The sequence below is a fragment of the Acanthopagrus latus genome, chromosome 13 (assembly GCF_904848185.1).
Source record: "Acanthopagrus latus isolate v.2019 chromosome 13, fAcaLat1.1, whole genome shotgun sequence".
Taxonomy (NCBI): domain Eukaryota; kingdom Metazoa; phylum Chordata; class Actinopteri; order Spariformes; family Sparidae; genus Acanthopagrus; species Acanthopagrus latus.
Window position 1 is genome coordinate 5,267,687 of NC_051051.1, and position 24,531 is coordinate 5,292,217.

The 24,531-nt window shown below is 44.0% G+C and overlaps 1 protein-coding gene across 4 annotated transcripts in view; it reads left to right on the forward strand.

The window, feature by feature from the left end:
- Positions 1-24,531, forward strand: part of LOC119031726 (roundabout homolog 2-like) — an 85,852-nt gene that overhangs the window by 54,742 nt on the left and 6,579 nt on the right. Inside the window, exons 7-24 of one of the 4 annotated variants that reach the window (XM_037120383.1) lie at positions 303-314; positions 818-942; positions 1,941-2,112; positions 5,191-5,396; positions 7,955-8,036; positions 8,160-8,325; positions 8,683-8,849; positions 8,941-9,062; positions 11,314-11,545; positions 16,911-17,035; positions 17,142-17,313; positions 18,535-18,711; positions 20,305-20,331; positions 20,505-20,544; positions 22,220-22,347; positions 22,701-22,757; positions 23,024-23,296; positions 24,055-24,217. In XM_037120383.1, the coding sequence (XP_036976278.1) occupies positions 303-314; positions 818-942; positions 1,941-2,112; positions 5,191-5,396; positions 7,955-8,036; positions 8,160-8,325; positions 8,683-8,849; positions 8,941-9,062; positions 11,314-11,545; positions 16,911-17,035; positions 17,142-17,313; positions 18,535-18,711; positions 20,305-20,331; positions 20,505-20,544; positions 22,220-22,347; positions 22,701-22,757; positions 23,024-23,296; positions 24,055-24,217 (2,446 nt within the window). The remainder of the gene's footprint in view (positions 1-302; positions 315-817; positions 943-1,940; positions 2,113-5,190; positions 5,397-7,954; positions 8,037-8,159; positions 8,326-8,682; positions 8,850-8,940; positions 9,063-11,313; positions 11,546-16,910; positions 17,036-17,141; positions 17,314-18,534; positions 18,712-20,304; positions 20,332-20,504; positions 20,545-22,219; positions 22,348-22,700; positions 22,758-23,023; positions 23,297-24,054; positions 24,218-24,531) is intronic. The other 3 variants (XM_037120386.1, XM_037120385.1, XM_037120387.1) reach the window with 3 other exon arrangements.

Here is a 24,531-nt window from a genome sequence, read left to right on the forward strand (position 1 = left end):
CTGGTAAAGTGTTACAGATAAATTGTTCAGCCAGTGTTTTTTTTGTTTTTTGGCATTTGGCTATCATTCCCTCTGATGTTGCCAAGGTGCTGTTTCCTTGAGGCCCATGCCATCACCTGCTTTTGGTGACTGAGCTCCCCCTTCCCCCCCCCACCCTTCAACTTCATGGATGGAAACCCGGCTTCACCTCATTCATTTCTGATTTTCATTCTTTTTTTTTTCTGTCCCTCTGTTCTACTCCTCTGCTGTCCTTCTCTCTGTGTTGTGTGTTGATCTCACCCACACCATTGTTGTGTCACCAGCTCGGCCCGTTGGTAAGTAAGAGCTGATCCCATTGTGCATGCGTTGCTATTTTTTCTGTTTTTTGATCACACACACGTATGCATGGAGTGTTGTGGCATTCCACAAACGCATTCATCGAACTAATATTGGACATGCATATCTACATTGTTGCTATCAACTCCTGACTTCCCCTGGCAGGTTTTTGAAGAAACAGTGGATTTATCACCTCACTTCTTTCTAAATGGGGGTCTAGATGCAGTTTTGGTTGATATGCCCAAAATCAAGAGTTTGAAGTGATGAGGATGCTCATTAGATTATCATTCATTCTGATGTTCTGGCAGCAGAATGAATGACATAGTCAAGAAATAGTTACTAAATGATGAAAGAGCTAATGCATGAATATGTTAGTAGTTTGTAGCTGGAAATCTAATCGAGCATTTTTCTCCTCAAGCTAGTTTCTCCGTTAATACACACTTTGGAAGTCTGAACAGATGTGTTGCTATTGTGCTATTGTTTATTTTACCTCTAACCTCAGAGGCGCCCCAGTTTGTGGTGCGACCCCGTGACCAGATTGTCGTGCAAGGGCGAACAGCTACCTTTCCCTGTGAGACCAGGGGTAAACCTCAGCCCACTGTTTTCTGGCAGCGAGAAGGTAGCCAGGTGAGGATGCGAATTTTGACTGAGTGTGTATAATATGTGTATCCGTGCATGATGCGGGATTGATGATTTTTCATTTAGGCCAACCATGATGTAAATTTAGCACCAACATCCAGAATAAAGTATGTAAAGTCTAAAAAAAAATTGCTAATGAGCTGACTAAAAGGATCAAACCAGGGGACAGCAGAGTGTGGTTCTGTTCCACATACAGATAATGAAGTGGTCATTTATCATCAATCTGCACCGGTCCGACCGGCCAATTCACTGAGCAAGAAACAATGTCATGTGCTGCATTAGAGTCATTAGACATAATGAAAGCTAGCTAATGTCCTTTCCTGCCCATCAGCCTGTCTGCTTCGGGTGCAGAAACAGACAACGCTGATGCCTCAATTTTCGTGGCTGCAGGTTATCACAGCAGGATTATCACTCTGGGGGTAAACTGCCATTCAGACAAAGTAGGAAAGCGACACTGACCCAGTTTTTTAACTGAAATGTACATTTGTTTGAAAATGTCAGCGTATTTTGGGCAGATTTTTTTTAAGTCAGCTCGCCCATGATGTTAAGTTAAAATACAATAAATTAAGGTTTCAGTGACAATCGGTGATTCATTTGGCAAAGGAGTTACTTAGAAAAATCTTAAGTTCCTGTGTGACAGGAAGATAGAAATGAGTGTCATCTGCATAACATGAAAATATGCATAATTACCATAATAAGCGAAGTAATCTGTTTAAAGCAGTGGAGAGGTTTGTATGGGACACAATATCTAGTTTATGAGGTTTTGTTAAGATAGTGTATCAGTTCCTCAAATACATTGTGAACAATATCAAGATGACTAAAGAAGAAGGCCAGGAATTTCTCACATTCAAATGGAATATATGTCATACATGAGAAAGAAAAAGCAACTACTTATTTTAAGGACGTTCAAGCTTATACATTTTTGGCTTGCTGCAAGTATACCATCCGATTTTGTTTACATCACCTCCCACTTTCACTCCCTGTAGGATCTTCTGTTTCCCAGCCAGCCAACAAAAGGAGATAGCCGTGTTTCAGTGTCCATGAACGGGGAGTTGACCATTTCATCTGTTCAGCGCTCCGATGCAGGGTATTATATCTGCCAGGCGCTCACTGTAGCAGGCAGTATCATGGCCAAGGCCCAGCTTGAGGTATCAGATGGTAAGGCAACACACACACACACACTCACACACACACACACACACACACACACACACACACACACACACACACACACACACACACACACACACACACAGACTGACTGACTGACAGCAAATTATTATCGATACAGTGTTCTAACATATGAGAGCTATCTTTTTTAGTTATTGCATATAACAGCACCAACATGCACCAACAACAATTCTCTATAAACACGTTCTACATACCTTCTGTTGTTACACGCTGTTGGCTATATTATGCATCAGGGAGTTACATGCACAGTATTAGTGAACGCTTCAAACACTATTGCATGATTGCATGGCTCAATACACAGGTAATTTCACCTGAATGGAGCCATTACTGTTTTTTTTCCCCACGTGGCATCATCTGGAGGGATTTCTCCAAATAGCTGGTAGGTGACAGACACACCACTGCTTTCCTGATGCAATGAAAGGTAAAAAGGGGAAAGTATACTTTTAACGTCATGATGGCAGTCTGTACTTACAGCATACACACAGTGAACTCCTTGTTGAACTTGATTTTAAGATTTTTTTTATGCAGAACACCTACTTTTACATGATCATCCAACATATTTTTACTCAGATTTCTGAAGTCACATTGTTTGACAAATGTTGTTAAAACAAGTGCTACATCCTACAACGTGCATTATGATTTTAGAGCTTTGGCAAAAGTATTCTGTATGCGATTTGGTGCATTTTTCAGTGTGATGCTGTTATCGATAAATCACAGAAAAAGTACACATGTAAGCTTTGTACAGACCTTAGAAAATGGTAATACCAGCATATCAAAGGTTGTTTTTCTGCCCCCACTTATATTGACAAAGATACGTCTCTACAGTATGTTCTAAAAGCATGTCAGCCACAATCATTCTTTTCATTATCACCTGACTGTGCTACGTCTGAATAATCTGAAAAGACTGAAATGATGTAAAATAAACCTCTCCGTGGTGGAGAGACACTTTACACTTTTTTGACAAAGCTTTAATGTCAGCATTAAGTGCCGAGCCGCTGCCAGCTGGGAGCTGTTTATGCCCTTCTCTCCATTTGTTTCTTGGCTTTTTCTCCCACACATTATTAAATTAACATCTGTTGAAGTGTTTTTCGGAGAGGGAATGACTCTTGTTCTGTCACTCAGAGGAGATGGATCAATATCCAAATGTTTGGTGCAGGCTAGGGGGGATGAGAGGAATGTGCTTGATTGATGGCTGTAAGCGAAGAGTTGCAGTGATACCAGGTTAAGTTTTGGAAGCCTGCACCAATTTATCTGAAGCTTCAGATACGGAGTAGCGCTCCAACCTTGACGTTGCCTTGGATGTGTGACTGACCGGTTTACTAATTATCCATTCAGACATGACACACCGTATTTGCTGTGAGTTGGAAGTGAAGCTCTGCTCGTGTAGAATAAGCAAGTTCAGCATACATCTAAGAGCTGCAGCCACGCATTTTAACAAGCACACACCACTGTATGCACTTGCTTTCACACTGAGGAAGACATTGCTTTCTTCTGCTGAACATACTAATGGACAGCGGCAATTTTCTATAGAAGGTGAAACTGGGTCACCATTAGAGTCCAAACTGACCATAGCCACTGTCCTCCACACAGTTGCAAGCTACACTTTTTTCAAAAAACATATTTCAAGCCTTCGGGGGGTGAGTGTCTGATACCAGATATATTTTGAGTGTGGTATCTCTGCGCATATGTCTGACAGATTCCTACTGATGCCTCAAGGTGAATTGTCTGAGTCCACACCAGAACCCTGAGAGTTTCGACTCTGGTTTTTTAGCAGCAATTGGAGGGTATTTGTAGAAATTGATGCTCGGATTAGATACTCATCTAATAAATGTTTTAATAATCAGCATTCCCTCAGTGGCAGGCACACAGCTAATAATTAGGTCTCCCAGCATTTGTTTTATCTGCAAAACTTCTGGGAAATGATTCATTATACTTTGCAGCGTGAATAGCCGCTGGTTGTGATGAGCGATAAACAATCCTGAAAAGCAACTTTCGGAAATCTTTTCACAGCTAAATTAGGAACAGTGTTATGATGCTGTTTGCTCTCTAATCACTCGGGTAATGATTGCTTGCTGAAAAGAAGAATGTATGTTTTCATGAAAAAGCAATTTACGTCACCGAGTTCCACATGAAAGCCTGGTCAGTGAAGCATTTATTTTGCGTTCACAGCGTTTTCTGTCTTCATATAAATGCAGACAATTCACCCCCCATAATAACTGGCCGTATTACATGTGGTTCTTCTCACCATGCCTGCTCGTAGTTGTACCTGATTTCTCGGCTATTCTGCTTGAGTTGCCGTGTTCCTCATTGTGCTGAAGGAGGTGCGATGAACGATAAGGCAGGGGGAACCAGCTGTAAACACTTGTGCGAATGGAGACAGACCTGATAACAGTGGAGAGCAGCGGTGAGGAAATTGGAAGCGGGGGGTAGTTACAAGGCCTCAAGAGCTTCAACACTGCAGAAATTACTGTTGCAGAGTGCACAGGCTGTTTTCTGGATGATATAACATGCTTTAAAAAGCTTTAAAAGAGATGAATTGTTGTTCTGCTTGGCATGCTAATTCATAGTTTAGTTTCGTGTGTCTGTGTCGGGGAGGGGGAAGGGAGGCTGCATTCATGAGTCACAGTAGGAAGAGAGAGGACAGGCATGAATGTGTTGAGAGGTGTTATAAAGAAGGTATGGTAATTAGCACCACGGCTGAAGCATCGTTAATCCTCACCTAGTAATTAAAGCTCAAAGGTGTGATGCAGTGCCATGAGCGCACTGCCCTACTGCGGAAAAAGGCTCGCAAAACAGTCACTTCCTCTCACAACAAACCCAACAGACTGAACCCTAACATCTTGGGTCTGCAACCACTAATGCAATTACTGCAATCACAAATTAACACCTTGTGATAAGGTCATGTCTTTATTTTTTCACAAATCACGATGCATCAAACCAGTGAGAACAGCGAGTCATTGTTCTACGCTGAGATCGTGACATCCAAATTACAGTGCTACTATTGCGCTTGAATAGTAACACCTGTTCCTTGATTATTATCCTTAGCCCTGAAGGACCGCCCACCACCCATCATCCGGCAGGGCCCGTCCAACCAAACGCAGGCGTTGGGAGGCGTGTCCCTACTGAGGTGTCAGGCGTCAGGGGACCCAGAGCCTACGGTCACCTGGAGAAAGAATGGGGTCAGTCTGCTCGGAAAGGACCCGCGGTTTTCCCTGCTGGAGCATGGCAGCCTTCAGATCCAGAACACCAGGGTGGGTGATCACAGAGTTACACAAAGGAGTTAGCATGGTACCTGTAGCATTATGTGGCACTGTGGCCTGCTGGTTATATAGTCAATTTAAGGAGCCCAATTAATGCAATGTCTTATTTTTGATAACCTGGCATCACCAGAGTAGTTGGCAAATGTGTAAGTCTGGCCTTCTTGAAGTATTTTGATTTCTAAGGATGCCAAACAGAGTGCGTTAGGACACTATGTATAGACCTACAACTAATCAGAGTAATGACTTGTGATCCACATCCACTCAGGCCAATAAAACATGTGTGTTATTGTTGAGTCCCAGGGTTAGCGTTCCAGTTAGGGTTAGGGTTTGTAAGGTAAGTTGGTCCAGTTTCAAGCAGAAAAAAAATGGCAGCCTGATCACAAGAGATCTTGTATTTCAGCTAAACAGTTCACAGGTTTTTTTACACATTAATTTCTGAAAACCTACTGGTGAAAAATAGGCAATGCAGTTACATAACCTTCATTCACATGCCACTGGAAAGACCAGCACCCAATGAGAGCATCAGCAATGTTCAAATCTGGAGCAGTAATGTCAGCCATCGTATTAAACCCGGCAAATATAAAATAAATGGTTGTGATTGGCCCAATACGGACCAGAATGGATGTAAATCTCACTGAATGCCATGAGGACCAGACACATCTTCCAGAACAAATAAGCTTGGTGGAAACTTCCAAGGATCCCAGGCTGTACTCTTGTTGTCGCTACAATGAAGTCCAGTTGAGAAGGTCAGTTTGACAAATCTACAGGTTAAACCTGAGTGTTTGTTGCCCTGTCAGAGTTTGTCCCAAGGTCTCAAAAATTAACTTACAGTTTTATTACTACTGATGGAAATGATGGCCCAAACCACCAAACCCATAAGTTTTAATAAACCAGAGTTATCAGATAAGCTTAACTGATTCCGAGCTTAAAGGCGTGATAACAAGCATCCTGCTGAAGGACATAATCTTTAACCAAAACTGCCTGCTCTACCTGAAGTGATACCAGCAATTGCAGTAACCAAGTTTCTATTGGAATGGCTCCATCAGGACCCGAGGATTCATTTATAAAAACAAAGAATTGTTAATTGATCTTTAAGAGTGTTTTACCCCAGAATGGAAATAGAGTTGTTTTCCAAGGGCCATATCAGTTGAATCACCCTTCGATGTGTTTCTGAAAATTAATCAAACTGTGCACACATTTCACATTTTACTCTTACCTGCAGGTCTATACATAGAGACAGTGCAGTGCACTTGTTCTTCTTCAGGGGGAAGGACTCCTACTGAAGTCTTGTTTACACAACACATCCTTTTATTGCATGTTACAAACAATAGAGCGATTCCCTCATCTGCCATCTGATGTCAGCTGAGCGTAATTCAAATGGACAAGTGCAGTCAGGTTGCTTTTAAAAGATGAATAGAGTGTATTGATTTTTAAAAGTTGTTAAACGTTGCTATTTTATTCGGATTCTCATAGGCCGCAGTTAGACTCAAGGACTACAAGGACAGGGACCTGTGAGAAGAGTCTTAACAGGGCTAATATAGTGGAGGAAGGGCAATATATGGTGTCCTGTCGCAGTGTCAAAGTGCTCTCTCCATGTCACTCTCACTTCTACTCTCTCTCGAGACTGATAGCTAGTCATGAGTGGCTCCTAAGGCATTGCCTGTATAAAATAGATTGTGATATCACTTATTTCCTGTGTCAGCACTGATGATGATAATGTTGATGGCTCTGGGAATGGGGGGTGACTATTATTGGAGGAAATCAATTAAGAAAATTAATGTAAGCTCTTACTGGGCTCTTTTTTCTTTTTTCATTGGCCGGTGTTAAAGTTTCCACTCATCCACTCTCCGGCTTTTCTCGAGCCAAATGCAGGCCAGTGGAGGTTAATGCATTTTTACTGTACTACTAGCTGTGAACCTCCTTCAAAAGCCCAGACTGACGTAAGAGCTTGTAGAAACCATCAGGGATCAGAGCTTCAAAGGCTATTGGATTCACTCTAATGCAGCAACACGACACAGCCTGAGAGCTGTATCGTTTGCAATGAGCAGAGGAAAACTTTATGGGCATTTGGTTTTGAGTGTTGAACTTGGTTTCTTTTACAACTGTGAAATCAACCCAACTATAAAAGGGTCCCATATTGTAGAAAGTGAGATTGCCATGTCTTTTTTTTTTAACTGTAAATTCCAGGTCTAGGATCTGTATAGATACTGTGAGAGTATTAAAACTCTCAATCCATGGTGAGATGCACAAGTCCCGTTTTCAGAAAATCTTCCTTCAAACGTGCCATCGGGACTTTCGTAAGGTCGTGATGCCACAACAATCCAGTCACCCCCAACACAGCCATAATTCAGAAAATATTGTAATATACATTCAGTCAACGGTTGAATAGTGATGCTGGTTGGTAATGGATGGTATGAGCAAATCATGTGTTTTCCGAACACGAAAGCATTTAACATTTTTCCAAAATTAACTTGTGAAACTGAAACTGAGAATAATGTGGGACCTTTAAATGGGAGCTTGTCGATAACACCATAATCTGTTTCCCTCAGATGTCCGACTTGGGATTGTACACATGTGTCGCCACCAGCTCCAGTGGAGAAACATCCTGGAGTGCCTACTTGGACGTCAGAGGTCTGCTCCAATAGAAATAAGTCAACTGAACTATGAAAAATGAACACAATTCTATGCATATCACGCATAACGTAGCATTCTGCAGGTATTCATTTTGTGTCTCTACTTTTTCTCCTCTATCAGACTCCACTGACCTCATAGACTTCATGTCTCACAATACAACTGCCCTCCCAGGGCCGCCCTCCAAGCCTGAGGTCACCGATGTTACCAAGAGCAGTATCTCGTTGTCATGGGAACCGGGGCCAGAGGCCGGCTCCCCAGTGTCCTCCTATGTCATTGAGGCCTTTGGGTATGTCTGCGACCTATGGCCTCGAGCCACATTTAGTGACCCCGAACTTTTCATGGCAGTAACAGATGTGGGGTGTTTTTCTGTGGGCAATTCAATCAACCTAGAACAGTTTCAAACCAGAATATGCAGGATGGTTTATCCCTTACAGTTTCACAATTCATTTTACGAGAGTAAAAAATGTTCTGCTATTTAAATATTTTGCTTCCCTTAACAAATACTTGACTAAAAGGACCGCAAAGACATACATGATTGTTATTCTAATTATTCTTTTTAATGATGACAGGAAGTAGGTTATTTTCTATAAGAAGGGAAAAGATTCTTCCTCTTAAGTAGGATTTATTCACGCTCTTTCCACAGTCAGTCGGTGAGTAACAGCTGGCAGACGGTGGCAGACCACGTGAAGACCACCGAGTTGACAGTCAAGGACCTACGACCCAACACCGTCTACCTATTTATCATCAGGGCAGTCAATGCTCAAGGGCTCGGCGACCCCAGCCCCATGTCTGAGCCTGTCCGGACCCAAGGTACATAAATAAGAAAATGGATTGTAATGGCTTCTTAGTGAGAATCGTCACCATTCCACTCTACATGCCTGCATTTGCTTTTTCACTCCAGACATCAGTCCCACAGCTCAGGGAGTGGACCATCGTCGCGTGCAGAAGGAGTTGGGCGACGTGGTGGTCAGCATGCACAACCCCGTGGTGCTCAGCTCCACTTCAGTGCAGGTCACGTGGACTGTGAGTACTCGCACCCTTTCCAAAATTGACAGTGGTTTATGGAAGTTGTGGTTCTTTTACCCTCAGAGCAGCGAACAACTCTCGAACAGCCGCGTTTAAGCTTGTTTGAGAACTTTATACTTGGCGCGTCGCTACGGTTCGGATTTGTTGGCACACAGGCAGAGTAAACACTGTGGGATTCATAGTCGGAACAGCTGGTGCTCCATCAATTTAGAATGGTTTGAGGTGATGCAGGAATCAAGACTAATGTTTCTATTCGGGACAAATATATCACCATTAGGAGGTACATGTGTCACTTCTGGAGGCAGTTTGCAGTCAGCCCTTTATCTGGGAAATGTTATTTCTGTCTGTTGGCAAGGTGTCCCTGTTGCCTGCTGCTGTAGGTTAATGACACACCTAGGATGGGCTTACACTAGCCTGTTATTTCATGCTTGTCGGTACGACAGCCGCGTACTGTAACGCTGCCTGCAGACTGACACGGTGACGGGATAAACTGGTTTGGGGTGGATCTGAATTCGACCGGGCCCCGTTCGGCAGAAAACACTCATTTATTACCAGGCGTCAAGCAAAGGTTTCTGTATTAACGTTGTTTGTGTGCACTGTTGGATTCAGTCTGGAGTCTTTGTTGCCCTGTGGGAACAGTTGGACCAGTGTAAATATTTCAGTAAACTTTAATTGGACAATCTGTTACTAGCTAATGTTAGGTGGGAGCGCAGCCACAGACAGTTGTTAAGGTTTAACAATAACCCCACAACCTAGAGACCTTCCACCCAAACATGGGAGTACTTGGAGTACTTTTCAATACATATTGATTTGGAATATTTGAAACGGTTTCAGGACTAATTTTCTGGACTATCGATGCGCAGGTGCCAGCTGCTCTCCCTCATTTTCTCTTTATTTTGGGCAGCAAGTCGACACACGCCCCCTGGGTTTTCCGCCAGTGTATTGTAGGACCGGAGGCATGCTGAGCCTAAGTATCGTGGAGTCCTTTTCAAATGAATTTTTAAGATGTTTTTCAAACTGAAAACTCCCCTTAAGAATAACTTGGCGTGCGAATCGTGTGCGTAACGTTACCAAGAAAGAGAGAGAAATGGTGAGTCAGTATCCACAATAGCCGCAATATTCAAAGATCTTTATCAGAAGATCGTCCTTGTGCATTTCCTGCTCATCAGTTCATCTGGTTGTCTTTTGACTAATAGTTGTGAGTGATTTTCTTTTTGTGCAGATTTTTTTTAGAGTTATGGTGACAGACTCTCTCTCCACCTCCCTACGCTTATGTTTTAAGAGTAATTTATTTGCCAGAAATGGGACAAAACACGCAGTGAACAAGGTTAAAGATATATAGATTTCTTGCTTCCTACCTCTCAATTAGAAAGGGGGCTCTACAGAACTTCCATGCTGTCCTGGAAGCCAGTCGTGAGTTTATATTGGCCGACTCCATTTCTAAACTAACAGTAGCTACTACGATCGGACAGAGGCACTCCAGAACATACGTGAAGTCGCATCCTTTGGCCTGTCAAAGAAAATCCTTTACAGTCCAGCAGCCAAATCAAACACCTTAAACAACTATACATTTACTGTGGTAATGTAAGATATACTGTATATTTTTGCAGTTTCATGCTGCAGTAACTCCCATGCAAGATTTTCGCAACTCTGTACAAGTTTGACAGTCAGAGTGTCAGAGTCAGAGTCTCGATCAATCCTGCAGCTCCCTTCTAAGAAGAAAGTGAACACAGGGGAGGGTAATTTATTTTGACGCACGTCTTCAAACATGTGAATTTCTTTTTACAAGTGAGACAGAGAGAAGAAAAGGGATCCATCCTAATGTATTTGGACTGGTCTGATAATAAACAGCCACTTTTATAGCACTTGTAAAAGCATTTTCTTGCTTCTGTCCTTGTTAACAAGCCATTACTATGAGTTGTGTCTGTTACATATTTTACCGTGCAAAGAGCAAAAAAAAAATCATGAGTATTTTGATCTCAGGACTCAGTGCTCATATTCTGCTGAAGGTCTCTGACTCAGGATTGCTGTTCTGCTTCGGGAAACACACTGCAACACACTTTGCGCGGCTTCTTGTTTCTCCGCTGCTAATTAAACTGTACGATTAACTAAGTGCGCATTGTCTCTGACAGAGGACACAAACTGAACACTGAGCCCAACTCAGGCACAGCTGTATGAAGCCTCCCACATCACTGCCGTGCAGCATGTCTTCATCCCACTCTCTCTCTCCGGTCTTCTCTTCTCTCAGGTGGAGAATCCATCCCAGTTTATTCAAGGCTACCGTGTCCTGTTCCGGCAGACATCAGGTCTCCCCTCCCCGGGGCCGTGGCAGATACAGGACTTGAAGGTTGCCTCCGAGAGGGACATAACTCTCTCCGGTCTTAAGAAAGGCATCGTCTATGAGATTAAAGTGCGGCCATACTTCAATGAGTTCCAGGGCGCGGACAGTGAATCCATGACAGCACGCACCATGGAAGAAGGTAAGCGACAAATTAATTCCCATTTTCTCGACCCCAAAAAAATCAATTTCTCAGCTTACTTTATGTTGCAAGAAATGTAAGATTCAATTACTTATGCATGAGCGGACGCTCTTGTGTAAATGATTCTACCTACTTTTATATTTAGTTGCCGCTAGTAATGGCTTCATGGCTAGATAGTAATGGATAATGGCATTTCAAGTACACCCACCCACACACGCACACTGCTGCAGTGCCATGTCCCCTGTGTGTGAAAACAGGTCTCCCAGACAGCACAGTGGGGGTCTTTGACAAGCCAGTGCCTCCGTGGGGTTTGGTGGGCAAAGGGGGAGGGCAGGAACTGTCTCTTTTGACATAAGCTCAACTCTCTCCCTGCTCCTCTGTGGACCCCTGCTGCCATGTCTCTGTCAGACACCAAGCAGACCTGCGTGATATGATTCGCCTTAACTAACACACACACACGCACACACACACTGACAGTCTCAATCGCCAATGAAACTCATTAGCGATAACACTTGTCCCCTCTGCCGCGCAGGTCAATTGATCGGCCGATTGCTAACGTTAGCCTAATGTGGTTTTACCTTGAAATTTGGCTCGATATCCCTCCAGATCTTGTCTTTAGCTTGTGATCAGACCAAACTGTCAGATTCCCTGCATTTATATGTCTTCAAACCCTGGCACACAGAAGCATAATATTATCCCATCTTTTGAGCTTCCCACCCTGAGCCAGACATCAGAGGAAAGCGGCAGCCCTGTAGATAAGGTCCGGATGACGGTCACAGCTGCATCCCCGTAACAACTGAGCAAACTCCCTCCACAGATGAGGAACACATGTTGAGGTCGAAAAGCTCAGAAAAAGCTAGAATTGAGATTGTTTTTGTCAGACTTGTTTTTCCATCAGCAAGAATGAAATTGCACGCTTGCACTACAAAAAAAAGTAGTGTTTTTCGCCCACTGATTGAGCCAACTTCTTCATGTAGTTGCATTCAACTGCTGCATCAGCTGGACTGTGTGGAACATGGCCTCCGCTGAGAGCAAGCCATGCTGGGGGTCAGTAATGCATCTTCCTCCCAGTAGGAAGATATGGACTCTGAACAGGCTATGAAACAGGGGATGGAGCTTATGGAGGAACAGAGAAAACTCACCTCACCGTAGCCCAATTAAAACGGCCACATAGGATTGCCAGAGGTCTTCACGGACCGGTGCGCAGCCTCCAGTTACTTGGATCCTGGAAACAAGGCATCATGGTTGGGGAAAAAATTGGCTTGATCTGCAGATACTCAAGAGCCCTGAAATGTGCTGATGTGGAGAATTATAAGAAAAAACATTGGATATCCGTCAAAGGCAGGTTTGGAAGGTGCCCTAGCAGAGGGCGTCTTTGGGGCCTCGGAGGTCAAAGCCGTTGATGTGTCCGACTGCATACGGGGGCAAATTGTGTGTTAAGATTAATGATCCTCGCAACCCCGCACCGAGCCGTCGCTGAGAGCGATGTGGCCAGGGGCGGTGGGCTGTTTGACTTCACCATCATCACTGACATCCATAGGATCCTGAGGCTTTCCCGTAGTGCTCATAGCAAATCAAAGGAAATGCTACGGAGTGCCAAAGTGCCCGGGCAGATATAGCTGTTAAGATGATGTACTGATACTATGAGACGAGCGCAGGAGGGTCAGTGAGGAGACAAGACAAGGCCGTCCTGTGCAGAAGAGAGAACAGAGCTGATCCTGCCAGATATACATTTACCTTACACGTTTGTCATACACGGACAGGTATGTTGACATGAAAATGTTTACCAATTCATGAATTAATTAGCTTAATTGATGCACTCTTTTGCATTGCAGGTTACGGTAACCACTTTATTCCCTGTATATTGGGACATTAAGCAGCTTAAGTGCCTTTTTTTTTTAATTGCACAGCTGTGAGTAAAAAAAAATGTTCCCTCAGTCACTGGAAGCATTAATTGCGCAAAATTACTCTCCGGCTACCGTGTTCATCAGTCTGAATATCAGTATTAGTCACATTATTGAGAGCGTGCTCTTTGACCTTTTTCTGCTGTTGTGGCCATTTATTGCAATGTTATCCTGAGTCATTACTGGTATCGCAGCCATTATTCACCCTCTGGGATTGTTCTGGTACATGCGGAAATTGCAGAACTACACTTAATGGTTCCTGTCTTCTGCCGATGTAAACCTCTGACTGACTGGGCAAGCTCCATCAGTTTGCTGAAACAGCACCAACCGGAATGACATTTGGAAATGCGGAGCTCGCGCGGCTGATAATGCTTTCACAAAAGCTCACGGGGAAAAAACAAAACAAAACACGTATTTATAGTTTGTTATATTTAAATCTCCTCTTTTCCTTCGAGATTTCTGTCTGTCTCCTCTCCCATTTTGCCTTTGTCCTGTTTTTCTTTTTTGTTCATTCCACTCATTTACACAAAACACTGTGTAACAGTTGCTGATATTCTATGCATACCACTGTCTATTGGGAATTGTATGACACAGCTATGAAGAGGTGATCGGGTTGTACATCCACTTCTTTCTTGCTGGAACTGTTTGCAGTGTTACAGTGTTTTAACAACAAGGAGCACAAAAACCTTTGAAATAATCACAAAAATGCAATATAACCCCAAGTGATTATGAGATTTAACTGCCAGTGCTGAAATTAGTTTGTGTTTTGTTGAAAGCTATTTGAAAAAAAAAAAAAAAAAAAAAAGAACCTGTAGACATCTAGGTTCTGGCCCAAGCCCACAACAGTGGTGACAATCCAGCAGTCTAGCTTTGCCACAATTAAACATTTTGTTATTTCAAGTCATAGTTTATTATTCTGTGTCCATGTGCTAGTGCAAAAGTCCAACATCTGGCTATTGCAGCTCAGCTGCTGAACTGTCCATGCACTATTTTTTTGTTCAGGAAATTGAATCAAAAAGACAAATGCTAGATAAACTGTTCTTGGCTGAGGTTCCGTTCACTCGAGAACGCTCCAACATGGGTGGCAGCCCACTGGATGTTTTTTGTTTGTTTGTTTGTTTTTCCTTCAACAGATTTATGACAATGATTTGATTTTTGTGGAATTTGGACTACAAAAAAATGATGGATTGCTCAAAATTGTGAGCCAGGGAGCCACATAGATGGTGCATTCTTTTTCAGAATGTTGATTGAAAATCCCAGATGAAATAGGGTTGACTTCGTTCCACTTCAGTCCACCTGCATTTTAAGTTGTTAATGTTTGTTAGCAGAGAGTTAAGATTATTGTGTCCTTGCCGAATGGTATGTCAGCATCGACGCTGCTTATCAGAAGAGTAGGATGAGTTTTTATGTCATTAAAGGAGACATATGTTCATTTACAGTTTCATCATTTTATTTTGGGTTACTACTAGAATAAGTTCATGTGCTTTAATACTGAAAAAACACATTTCTTTTGCCCTCAGTCTGAAACACTGCTGTTGTAGCTCCCGTCTCTTAGAGCCCCCCATCAATACCCAGTCTGCTCTGATTGATCAACTCACACTTGCTTGACCCAGCACCACTAACAACAACAGAGCAGCCGTGCTAAATCAATTCTTATGTGACAAACTAGCCGTGAGGCATAAATTATGCAAATGTGTGACTCTGTGGCGTAGTGTGACATCACAAAGTCACAGCTGTAAAGGCGAGACAACTGACGAGGCGTTTTGGGGGCAGTGTTCTCTGTGGGAGAGAGGAGCTCCTGCTGGTGTCGTTCTTTTACAGACACCAAGAACATTTATCAAAAAACTGAAGGAAATGAAAAGAAAAAAATAGGTCTCCTTTAAAATGATTTGTGTCCAGTGTGCATGGAGTGTGTGCCTGTTATTAATAAGTCATTTAGTTTCCGAGCAGCGTGGTTGTCGCTGTGCTGTGATGGTACATCTGTGCGAGTCAGTTTAACAGCAATTACATCAGAAAGTCAATACAGTTTAAATGGCTGAATACAGATATCCTCGAAGTGGGTTGGGTCAATTTTGTTAAATGTAATAGAAATAGACGGCTTCTCATATGGCAGATCTGATTCCTCTGTGCTGGCGGGCTGTCGGATATTTTGCCGACATGCCATATCAGTTTAAAGCCTCTCTATTTAAGCACAAGTTAAATCACACAGGGCTTTTGTCTTTGCTTTTTATTTACATCAAGACCGACTGAGCCAGATGTCCAGGTGTCACACCAACGGCAGAGGTCAGTCTCAGGACTGGCAGAGGCTTTATTACTCCGATCTACCATCACAAGCGGCGTGCACTCTCCACGCCGCGCCGAGACACCGTGCACATGTTCTTGCATTTCCCTCCAGCGATTCGCTGAACCAATCCCATCTGGAGACTTTGAGTTACAGTAGCCGTGTCAGTCTCTGGCCAGGTGGCAAACAAGACAAAACCGTCATAGCCCACCTGCTCTGGCCTCTCTGCACCCGTGTGGTGCTCAGAGCCTTGCTCACATTACGCCGCACAAAGCATTATTATTTTGCGGGTCCTTAATTGGGTTCGGAGTAGTTATTTCATCCGCTCAGTCAGAACATAATGATGGTTTTAATGGGAATCATGAGAAAGTAGTCATGTAGTCGGTTCGGTGAGAGATGATGATTTGCTCAGTTGCATAGTCATTGTGTTTGCCTCCTGCCTCCCGCCGTCTCTTTAAATGGCCGATCTGCCCACGCAGGTTATCAGACAGGCTCGGTACAAAAAACGACCCATTACAGAGGAGCTTTAAGTTTGGCAACGTGGAAGCATAGCGCCGAATTTCTGTTGACAAACCATCCCGGCTTCCTCATTATGGGACATGGACATTGACCGTCTTGATTCAGATGAGATATGCAAAAATGAGACGCGGCTACTTAGGAAGCCTTTACGCGTGGCCTTAATGGCTCCAATCCATTATGGAAGTGGTGTCAGCTACTGAGCTCAGCCATTTATATTCTTGGCAGAGGAAGTTCCACTCACATCGAAACTTGCTCATCTGCTTGGAACAGCTATCATTTGTGAGATTAGTAAAGCAGAATTTGGACCTCAAATGCTTTAGAAGTTATGATGCCTGGAAGACCACAGATTCCTAAAACGCTGGGAAATATAATGGATGAGCTGTGTGTTTTTTCAAGTCCCAGCGCTTCCAAGTTATACAAAAACATTCCTACCGTTAAGATTGTGAAATTGAGATGAAGTGCTCTGGTAGCCATCTGCCACGCTGGCTTAGAAAATACCTTGTTGTATGGATGGCGTGCTGTATGAATATGAAGCGAGGCAGTGAGTGAGACAAATCCTTTCTTCTTCTGTACAAAACAGCATTCTGAATTGTTTCACTCTTTTGCCTTGTGTATTGCCTGTGTTTCTTTAATCTTTTAACCCACCCCTCTGACCCATCAGCACCTGGCGCGCCTCCGCAGCAAGTGACAGTGTTGACAGTCGGGAGCCATAACAGCACATCCATCAGCGTGTCGTGGGACCCACCTCCCACCGACCAGCAGAACGGCATCATCCAGGAGTACAAGGTGGGATCAAGCTCCTGCACCCGACGCGCGGACACAGACTGAATATTTTAGTAACGATCTGTACAACCTCACAATGAATTCTCCCTGGCGTGTCCATCTTTGTCAGATCTGGTGTTTGGCCAACGAAACCCGCTTTCATGTCAACAAGTCCGTGGACGCGACCATCCGCTCGGTGGTGGTCGGGGGGCTGCAGGCTGGAGTGCAGTACCACGTGGAGGTGGCCGCGGGCACCAGCGCGGGGGTTGGGGTCAAGAGTAAACCGCAGCTCATCATTTTAGGTAATCCACTCTCGTGCAAACACACCGAACCTTGAGTCAAATGAAATGACCTCATAATGGGGGGGACCTGGGTCTCCATCACAGATTGGGCGAGGGCAGTGTGGGGGAGGGGTCTCTGGAAAAATGATTTATCAATTTATTGCACTTGAAGAAAGAAGATTGCGCTTTACAACGCAGACGTAGACTGAGGAATCAATAGCGTTTCATTAAGTGTAGTGTCTGGTAACACTGTGCCAAGTACTGTTAGCCATATCAATAATCCTCTTCAATATGTGGGCAGCTGGCGCTAACAAAGTAGACAGTGTTTTTGTAGGAGCTTATCAGACTATCACATCTTATCAAATAGCTAAAGGATGCCCAGAGTATATAAGCCCAGAATCAATATGGGAGCCCAGGCCAGATGCTCCTCATCTGTGACTTTTGACTGATATATAATAACACCCTTAACGCGCTGGGGAAAGGGAAACACAGGCCTGCGGACTGGGGGCTTAATGATGGGGTGGGGTGGGGTGGGTGGGGTGGTGCTGTGGTGGTGTTCCTGCTGGAGACTGTGAATCTAATTTCACAGCACAGTAGCCACAACAGAAAATCAAACTCTGTCAGAGCTGCTCTGTCAATCTCGTGTCTTGCAGCTCAAGTTGATAAGTGCACTGCTGAATTGATTTACTCTGCCTACATATTGGATATACTGATGCTGTTTTTTTTTTGTTTTTTTTGCTTGTAACACAGATGCACCCTCATCTTTTGTCTGCTCCTGTGGTCCACATGTCTTTGTGTTTGATATATTCCGTCTTTATTCCCTTTAAAAATCCATTATTTGGGCTGAACAATTGATCTTTTGCTGTTTGTTAGTTATCCCTTTTTCACTTAACAGAGCTTGAGCAATCCCCAAAAAATGAACCCCTAGACACAAAATACCCTGGTAATAGTTTTTTGGGGGGTTTTGTTAGTTTTTTTTTTTTTTCATTCACATTGTCCTCTTTTGTCACAATGTATTCATTTTGGGGGGGTTCTTCTCTCTTTGTTTGTTTGGTTCACATTTGAGATGTGTTTTGTACCACAATGGAGATGGAATAGTTTTTTTTTTTGTTTTTTTTTAATTCCAAATGATTACCATTCATAACAACTACTGAAATATAATCATTTGTCCATTCTGATGCAGTAGAATTGACATGCAGCCATTCGCTTGTCTCTCCCCCCCGTGTGTGCGGGTGCCCTCAGGTGCAGAGCTGAGGGACATAATGACGGGATCGGAGGGCAACAATAGCATCTCAGACGTGGTGAAGCAGCCGGCCTTCATTGCCGGTCTGGGAGGGGCCTGCTGGATTGTCCTCATGGGCTTCAGTGCCTGGCTGTACTGGAGGAGAAAAAAGAGGAAGGGGCTCAGCAACTATGCAGGTAAAAAAAAAAAAAAAAAAAAATCAATTTACATGGTTCTGCATCGACACAGAATCTCAAAGCACGCTAGGTCTCTCCCTCCGATGGAAAAAACTGATGTCATCACAGATGCGACTCCATTTGAGCCGGCTAAAACGCAGAACAAAGGAAATGTATTCAGCGCAGATGGAAATAGGCCCTATTGACTTTAATTCACTGTGCACTGATGTGCATCAACTGTGCTGAGTTCCATCAGCACCGCACCTCGACATTCACGCGAGATAAGTAATTTAACATCCCCTTCCATTATCAGACCACGGCCGGTGTTGTTTGCACATTAACACGTGGCGCGTCTAGGTTTACGTCTGAAATATTCGTATCCCCTCTGCGAGTCAAACATATAGCTGTGCGCCATTATCATAATGTGCATTGGAGCTTTCATAGTAGTGACTTGGGGAAGAGAGTGCTGTGATTTCCTAATTCAATAGGGATTTACATGATTGAGTGCTGCTTCGCTGATCCCTTCTCTCAAAACAAATCGAAGAGTTTAATTCCAAAACACTGCATTTCCATTTGTAGAGGACAAAAATATTGCAAATGCTCACCGGAACGGTTCAAATGTAAAATGTCATTTGATTTCCTTGAACTAACTTCAGTTATATTACAGTAATATCGAACAGTTAAAAGGCAACATTACCTGTCCTCTGCTTTGGTTTGCTTTGCTTTGACGTGGTGCGTTTGTCAGATGAGAAATCCATTTCAGAATAAACCTCTCATTCCTCTCTACCAATTTGTAGAATTGAAGAAATAATTAAATAAATTGATGCAGACTTGCCCCCTCCCCTCCCTCAGGGGCAAAGGGGGGTCAAATGTGTCACCTTCATTTGAACTTTATCCCCTCAGGGCAGTCAGCGTAATTCAGAAACTGCTGGCACGCAGTAGTTGGATTCATTACTACGCGTGAGTTTCATTAAAATGTGATTGCTGCTGACATACCTCCGGTGATAAATGTACAAACAAAGCAAAGATGAAAGGCCTCGGTTCTCATTTCCGCACCTGATTTCATGAATGTATTGTTTGTTTTATATGGCTGCATCTTTTTGATTTTAAAGGAGGCATATTATGCTCGTTTTCTGGGTTGGTAGCTTTATTTTGGGTCGCTATTAGAAAGCGTCAATGCTCAAAAACACATTTTTAGCTCTTGTCGCTTTAAATCCCCCGTTCCCAAATAGCCAGTCTGCTGTGATTGGTCAGCTCACACACGCCTGACCCAGCACTGCTAATAACACCAGAGAAGCTGTGCTCACATCTGATCTTACATGACAAACTAGCCGTTATGCGTAAATCATGCAGATGTGTGACATGGTGACGCAGTGTGATGTATAGGTGTTTTAGGTGCAGTGTTTTCTGTGGGAGAAAGGAGCCTCTGTAGGTGTGAACCTTGACTTTTTTTTCCCCTAACTTTCAAGATCTTTTTAACTGCACAAGAACCTTTGAATATAAAACACTGAAGGAAATGAAAAAAATGAAAAAGCATAATAGGTCTCCTTTCATAATGTTTTCATCATGACACCGGCTGCCTTTCAAACAATTTCCCTGTCTTCTGAATTGCAGTTCAGTCCTTCACCTTCACTCGTGCAGGTACGTCTATGCATTTGTGCATTATGGTATACTGAAATATTTGCCTGCCTGCCTGCCTCTTGACAGCCGTATAAATGGATCAGTCGTTCAAATTGATGGTGGTACATTTTTTGGACAGAATAATTGTAATGGACTGCTTTTCTCCTCTGTCCTCCCTCTTTTCCTCTCCCAAGTTACATTCCAAAGAGACAGAGGCCTGATCAGAAACGGAAGGTGAGAATGTAATTTCACTTTTTGAAAAAGAAAAAAAACTTTAAAAAAAAATATCAAGAAACCCTACTGCAGAGCCTGACATTTGACACATGACTGCCACGCGACGTAGTGTGGGGTCTGACACGAGTCCATTGTATAACCTGTAATGAAGAGTTCTTTCGTGATGAATTCCATTTGCATACGTGTTCCAATACCCCCCCATCCACCTCCCAGCCCCCCTCGCCTGCTCATATCAGTGTATGATTTGCACTGATGTACACTTGATGAAATCATTAATCACTCCTTTGAAGTGAGTGCTACCAATTAATGCAGGTGGGCTGCTGTTTTTTGTTCACTCGGCTCCCCGCTCAGTTCATGCGAGGTTGTTGGCAGAGCGAGGGGGTCGCGGGAGGAGGAGGAGGAGGGGAGAGGTGATGAATGTTGCTGCTCAAAAAAGGGTTGGCGTACAGTATTCTGTGATGGCTCGTGTGTCGGGGACGAAGCAACAAAGCTTTGGACCTTGAGACTCCACCCGGTGGCCATGAGAATTACCCGGCCCGCTCCAAAACGCCTCCACCCGAGTGAAGCCATCCTTTGTGTCCACTAAATTGTCAACGTGTACCAAAAAACAACAAGGGGAAAATGGCGAGTTTGCTTTGCAACAAGAGAAAAAGGGATGGCCTTTTTTTTTTTAAATTCCTATTCACTCCCTCGTTCCTTTTCGTCACACATAAACAAGCAGATAAGCCCAGGGCTAGAAGAAATGATGCAAATAATGGCCTAAAAATAAACAGTTTCTTGCCTAACTCCTCTGCGTGCATGAGCGTTCTTCTCCTCCCAACTCGCACTCGCGCCATTGTGTCGCTGTTGGCACATGTTTCTGAGTAAATGTATGTAAATGCATGTGTGTGTGCGTGTGTATTTATTTTTAAAATGGAAATTATTGACGTAATTGTTTGAACACCTTTGAGCCATCACAGAGTCAGCTGTGCACAAATTCCCCCGACACATCCTGGCTCAGTTGAAAAATTCACTGTGTGGCTGCACATTAAGTAAACATATGCCGACAGGACGCACGAGGCATGTGAACGTTTTTTTTTTCTTTTTTTTTTTCTTTTTTTTTTACAGCAGCTGATACGAAGTGGTTGTAAATTGCCTCCCCCCCCCGAATTGCTGCCCCACAACTTTCCCTACCTTGAAGTCGAAGCCTGTATTCATGACCGTTGTATTTCACTAAGACAAAATGACACGGTAGCTTTTCCTAAACCACCTAATGGGCTTTTGCTGTCTCTGTTGCTATGGAGACGGTGCACCAGGGTAGCTGATCTGCCAGAGGCTGTCCATGATTCTCAATTTAAAATGTAAATTTCTGTTGTGCTAAGGCTCTAAAGTGGATTTAGTGTGTATTTAGGCCTGCCTTGTATCTCCGGGGAGAGTTAGGGGTGGTGGAGTTAAGGGGAGGCAGAAGTCTGATTTATAGACTTGCCATTTTATGTCTCTCTGTTGTTTATTGTCGCCTGTGCGCTGAGCAGCTCCGCGGGCGAGAATATGCTGAATGAGTTTTCACATCAATTTGTTGTTGATGCAGCAGGGAGAGAAAATGAGCGATAGCGTTGCGATGCAGGGGCTCGATGTTTTAAACCACGTCGACGGCTCTCCGCCTCACCGCCTCACCTCTCCTCTCTTTGTCTCTCAGCCGTCCAGGGCTGCTGAAAGCCGGGGACCAAGGCCTGCCCTGGCTGGCCGACTCCTGGCCCTCGACGAGCCTCCCAGCCAACGGCGGCTTAGGGAGTCCGAAGGGCAGCAGCAACTTTGGCCGGGGAGGTAAGAAACTGTAAACAGGCTGGGGTGATGGGATAAATAAAGCTTTAGCGTAGCCCGGTCAGACAGTTTTGACGCTCATCCATTGGGAAGCACAGTGACAGGAGTGTAACACACACACACACACACACACACACACAAATTAAAAACAGCCTTTGAGGGCTTTGCTTTACTAATGTGATTTGACAAGCTTGATATTTGGCTCAAGTTGTGGTATTTGCATATACTTTTTACCCTGTCATTCCTTCCGATGCCCTGCCATTGTGTATACTTTTTAGTGTTTGTATGAGATTGATTCAAGTATGTGTATGTGTTGTGTGTTTGTGTGTTTGTGTGTTTGCGTGTCCCCCCCTCAGCCCATTGGAACCCCGATGAGCTGCAGGCTTTATGTGTGCAAGACAGTAGAGCTGAAGGTTAGCGCTGTTTGAATATCCCTCTTGTGAACACTCCACCGGGCCCCCACAGCGTGTTGCATGCTAATTACGGTTGTAGATAATCACTTTCATTTATATCAAGTCCATTTGAGACCTGTATTTAACTAATACAGAGTGCCAGAGCAGCAGGGAGTGTTAATGACCTTAAAGATCGTTAACTTCATGTCGGCGCATCTCTCCATGATCCCTTCTCCCTTTTTTTCCCTCCCCACCTCGTTTCCGTCGCTCTCCTCTGCTCATCTCAGATGTTTTGCCGTCCGCTGCGGTGGAGAAGACGGGCACCATGCTGTCTGATGGTGCCATCTACAGCAGTATTGACTTCATGGGGAAGGCGGCCTACAGCAGCCCAGCGCGAGGCAGTCAGCCCACTCCCTACGCCACCACTCAGATCCTCCAGTCCAACAGCTTCCACGAGCTGGCCGTGGACCGGCCAGATCCCCGCTGGAAGGCTTCTCTCCAAGCCCAGCAGGAGATGGCAAACCTGGGCTACTCGCTCACCGACAGACGCCCTGGCAGCGGTACGAGCCGCGATGAAAATAGAGCTCGATTCTGTTTTTGTATTTTTGTCTGATGTCTGCACCCGTGTGTAGGTAGACTGTGTGTCTGTGCTTGAATGCCCAGTAAAAGCAACGCTTTGCCAAAATAAATTTCAGGTAGGAGGAAAAACACTACAAAGGAGTTGGAAAATAAGAGCAAAATAAAAAAAAACGGACCCTTAGGATAATGTTCTTAATTACTCTTCCGTCTTCATCACAGTTCTACCCTCAGAGCTTATCTAGCCCAGAAATGTCACACAATCATGACGCATTTCTTTGGGGTTAACTTGATTAGCAGAGGCAGGGGAAAAAAAAGTCCCTCAGTGTTCTTTATGCAGCATATATATGTATACATTTAGTGAAGTCGTGGAGGCATTTCTGTCTACACAAAAGGCTGTGTGCTAGAGCTAAATGTCAGGCTTTACCAGAGATAAAGTACAGCAAGTGCAGAACTTAAAGTGGTTCGCCGCAGGTTTTTTGATGCCTCTTTAAGAAATGTCAACATTTAGAAAAAAAAGTCCTAATGCGCTGTCAGCACACAAAAAAGGAGAAATAATGAACACCGGGGCGGCGAGATGGTTTCTGAAAATGTTCAGATAGCAGAGATGGATAGAAGATAGCTTTAAGGGCAGTGTGTGTAGATTCGGCGTGGAACAATGTTTGTGTGTAAAGCGCACAGGGATTTCTTGAGTATCGTGTAGTGAAGACTTAACTTCCTCTCGCTCTTTACCTCCCCCCAGGTGCAAAGGTTGGGAAGAAAAAGAAGGTGAAGGGTGGAACAAAGGCCTCTAAATCAAATGGGACATGTTGGGCTAACATGCCCCTGCCTCCGCCACCCATGCACCCTCTCCCTGGTACCGAGGTCGACCTTGACCGTTACCCTCAGGAAAACCACGGAGGAGGGTAAGACGCGTTCATATCTCATCAATCTCGGCCCCCCGGAAGAGATGCACACAAACACAAAAGCACACGTCGGGAGAAGAAAACACATGGAAACACAGAGGTCACAATATCCTGCACCTGTGGCCAGGCTCTGTGTGTGTTTGTGTGTGTTTGTTTTTTCCGATCGAAGAGCTTGGTCAAGAGCTTCAGTTCACATAACGCTTCAACAGACCTCCAGCTGCCCATTTTCTTAATATAGAAAAACAGACTGATATTAAATTGCCAGTGGAGGAAAAACAGACCCTCAACATTCAATTTAGAGTAGAGTTTGAGGA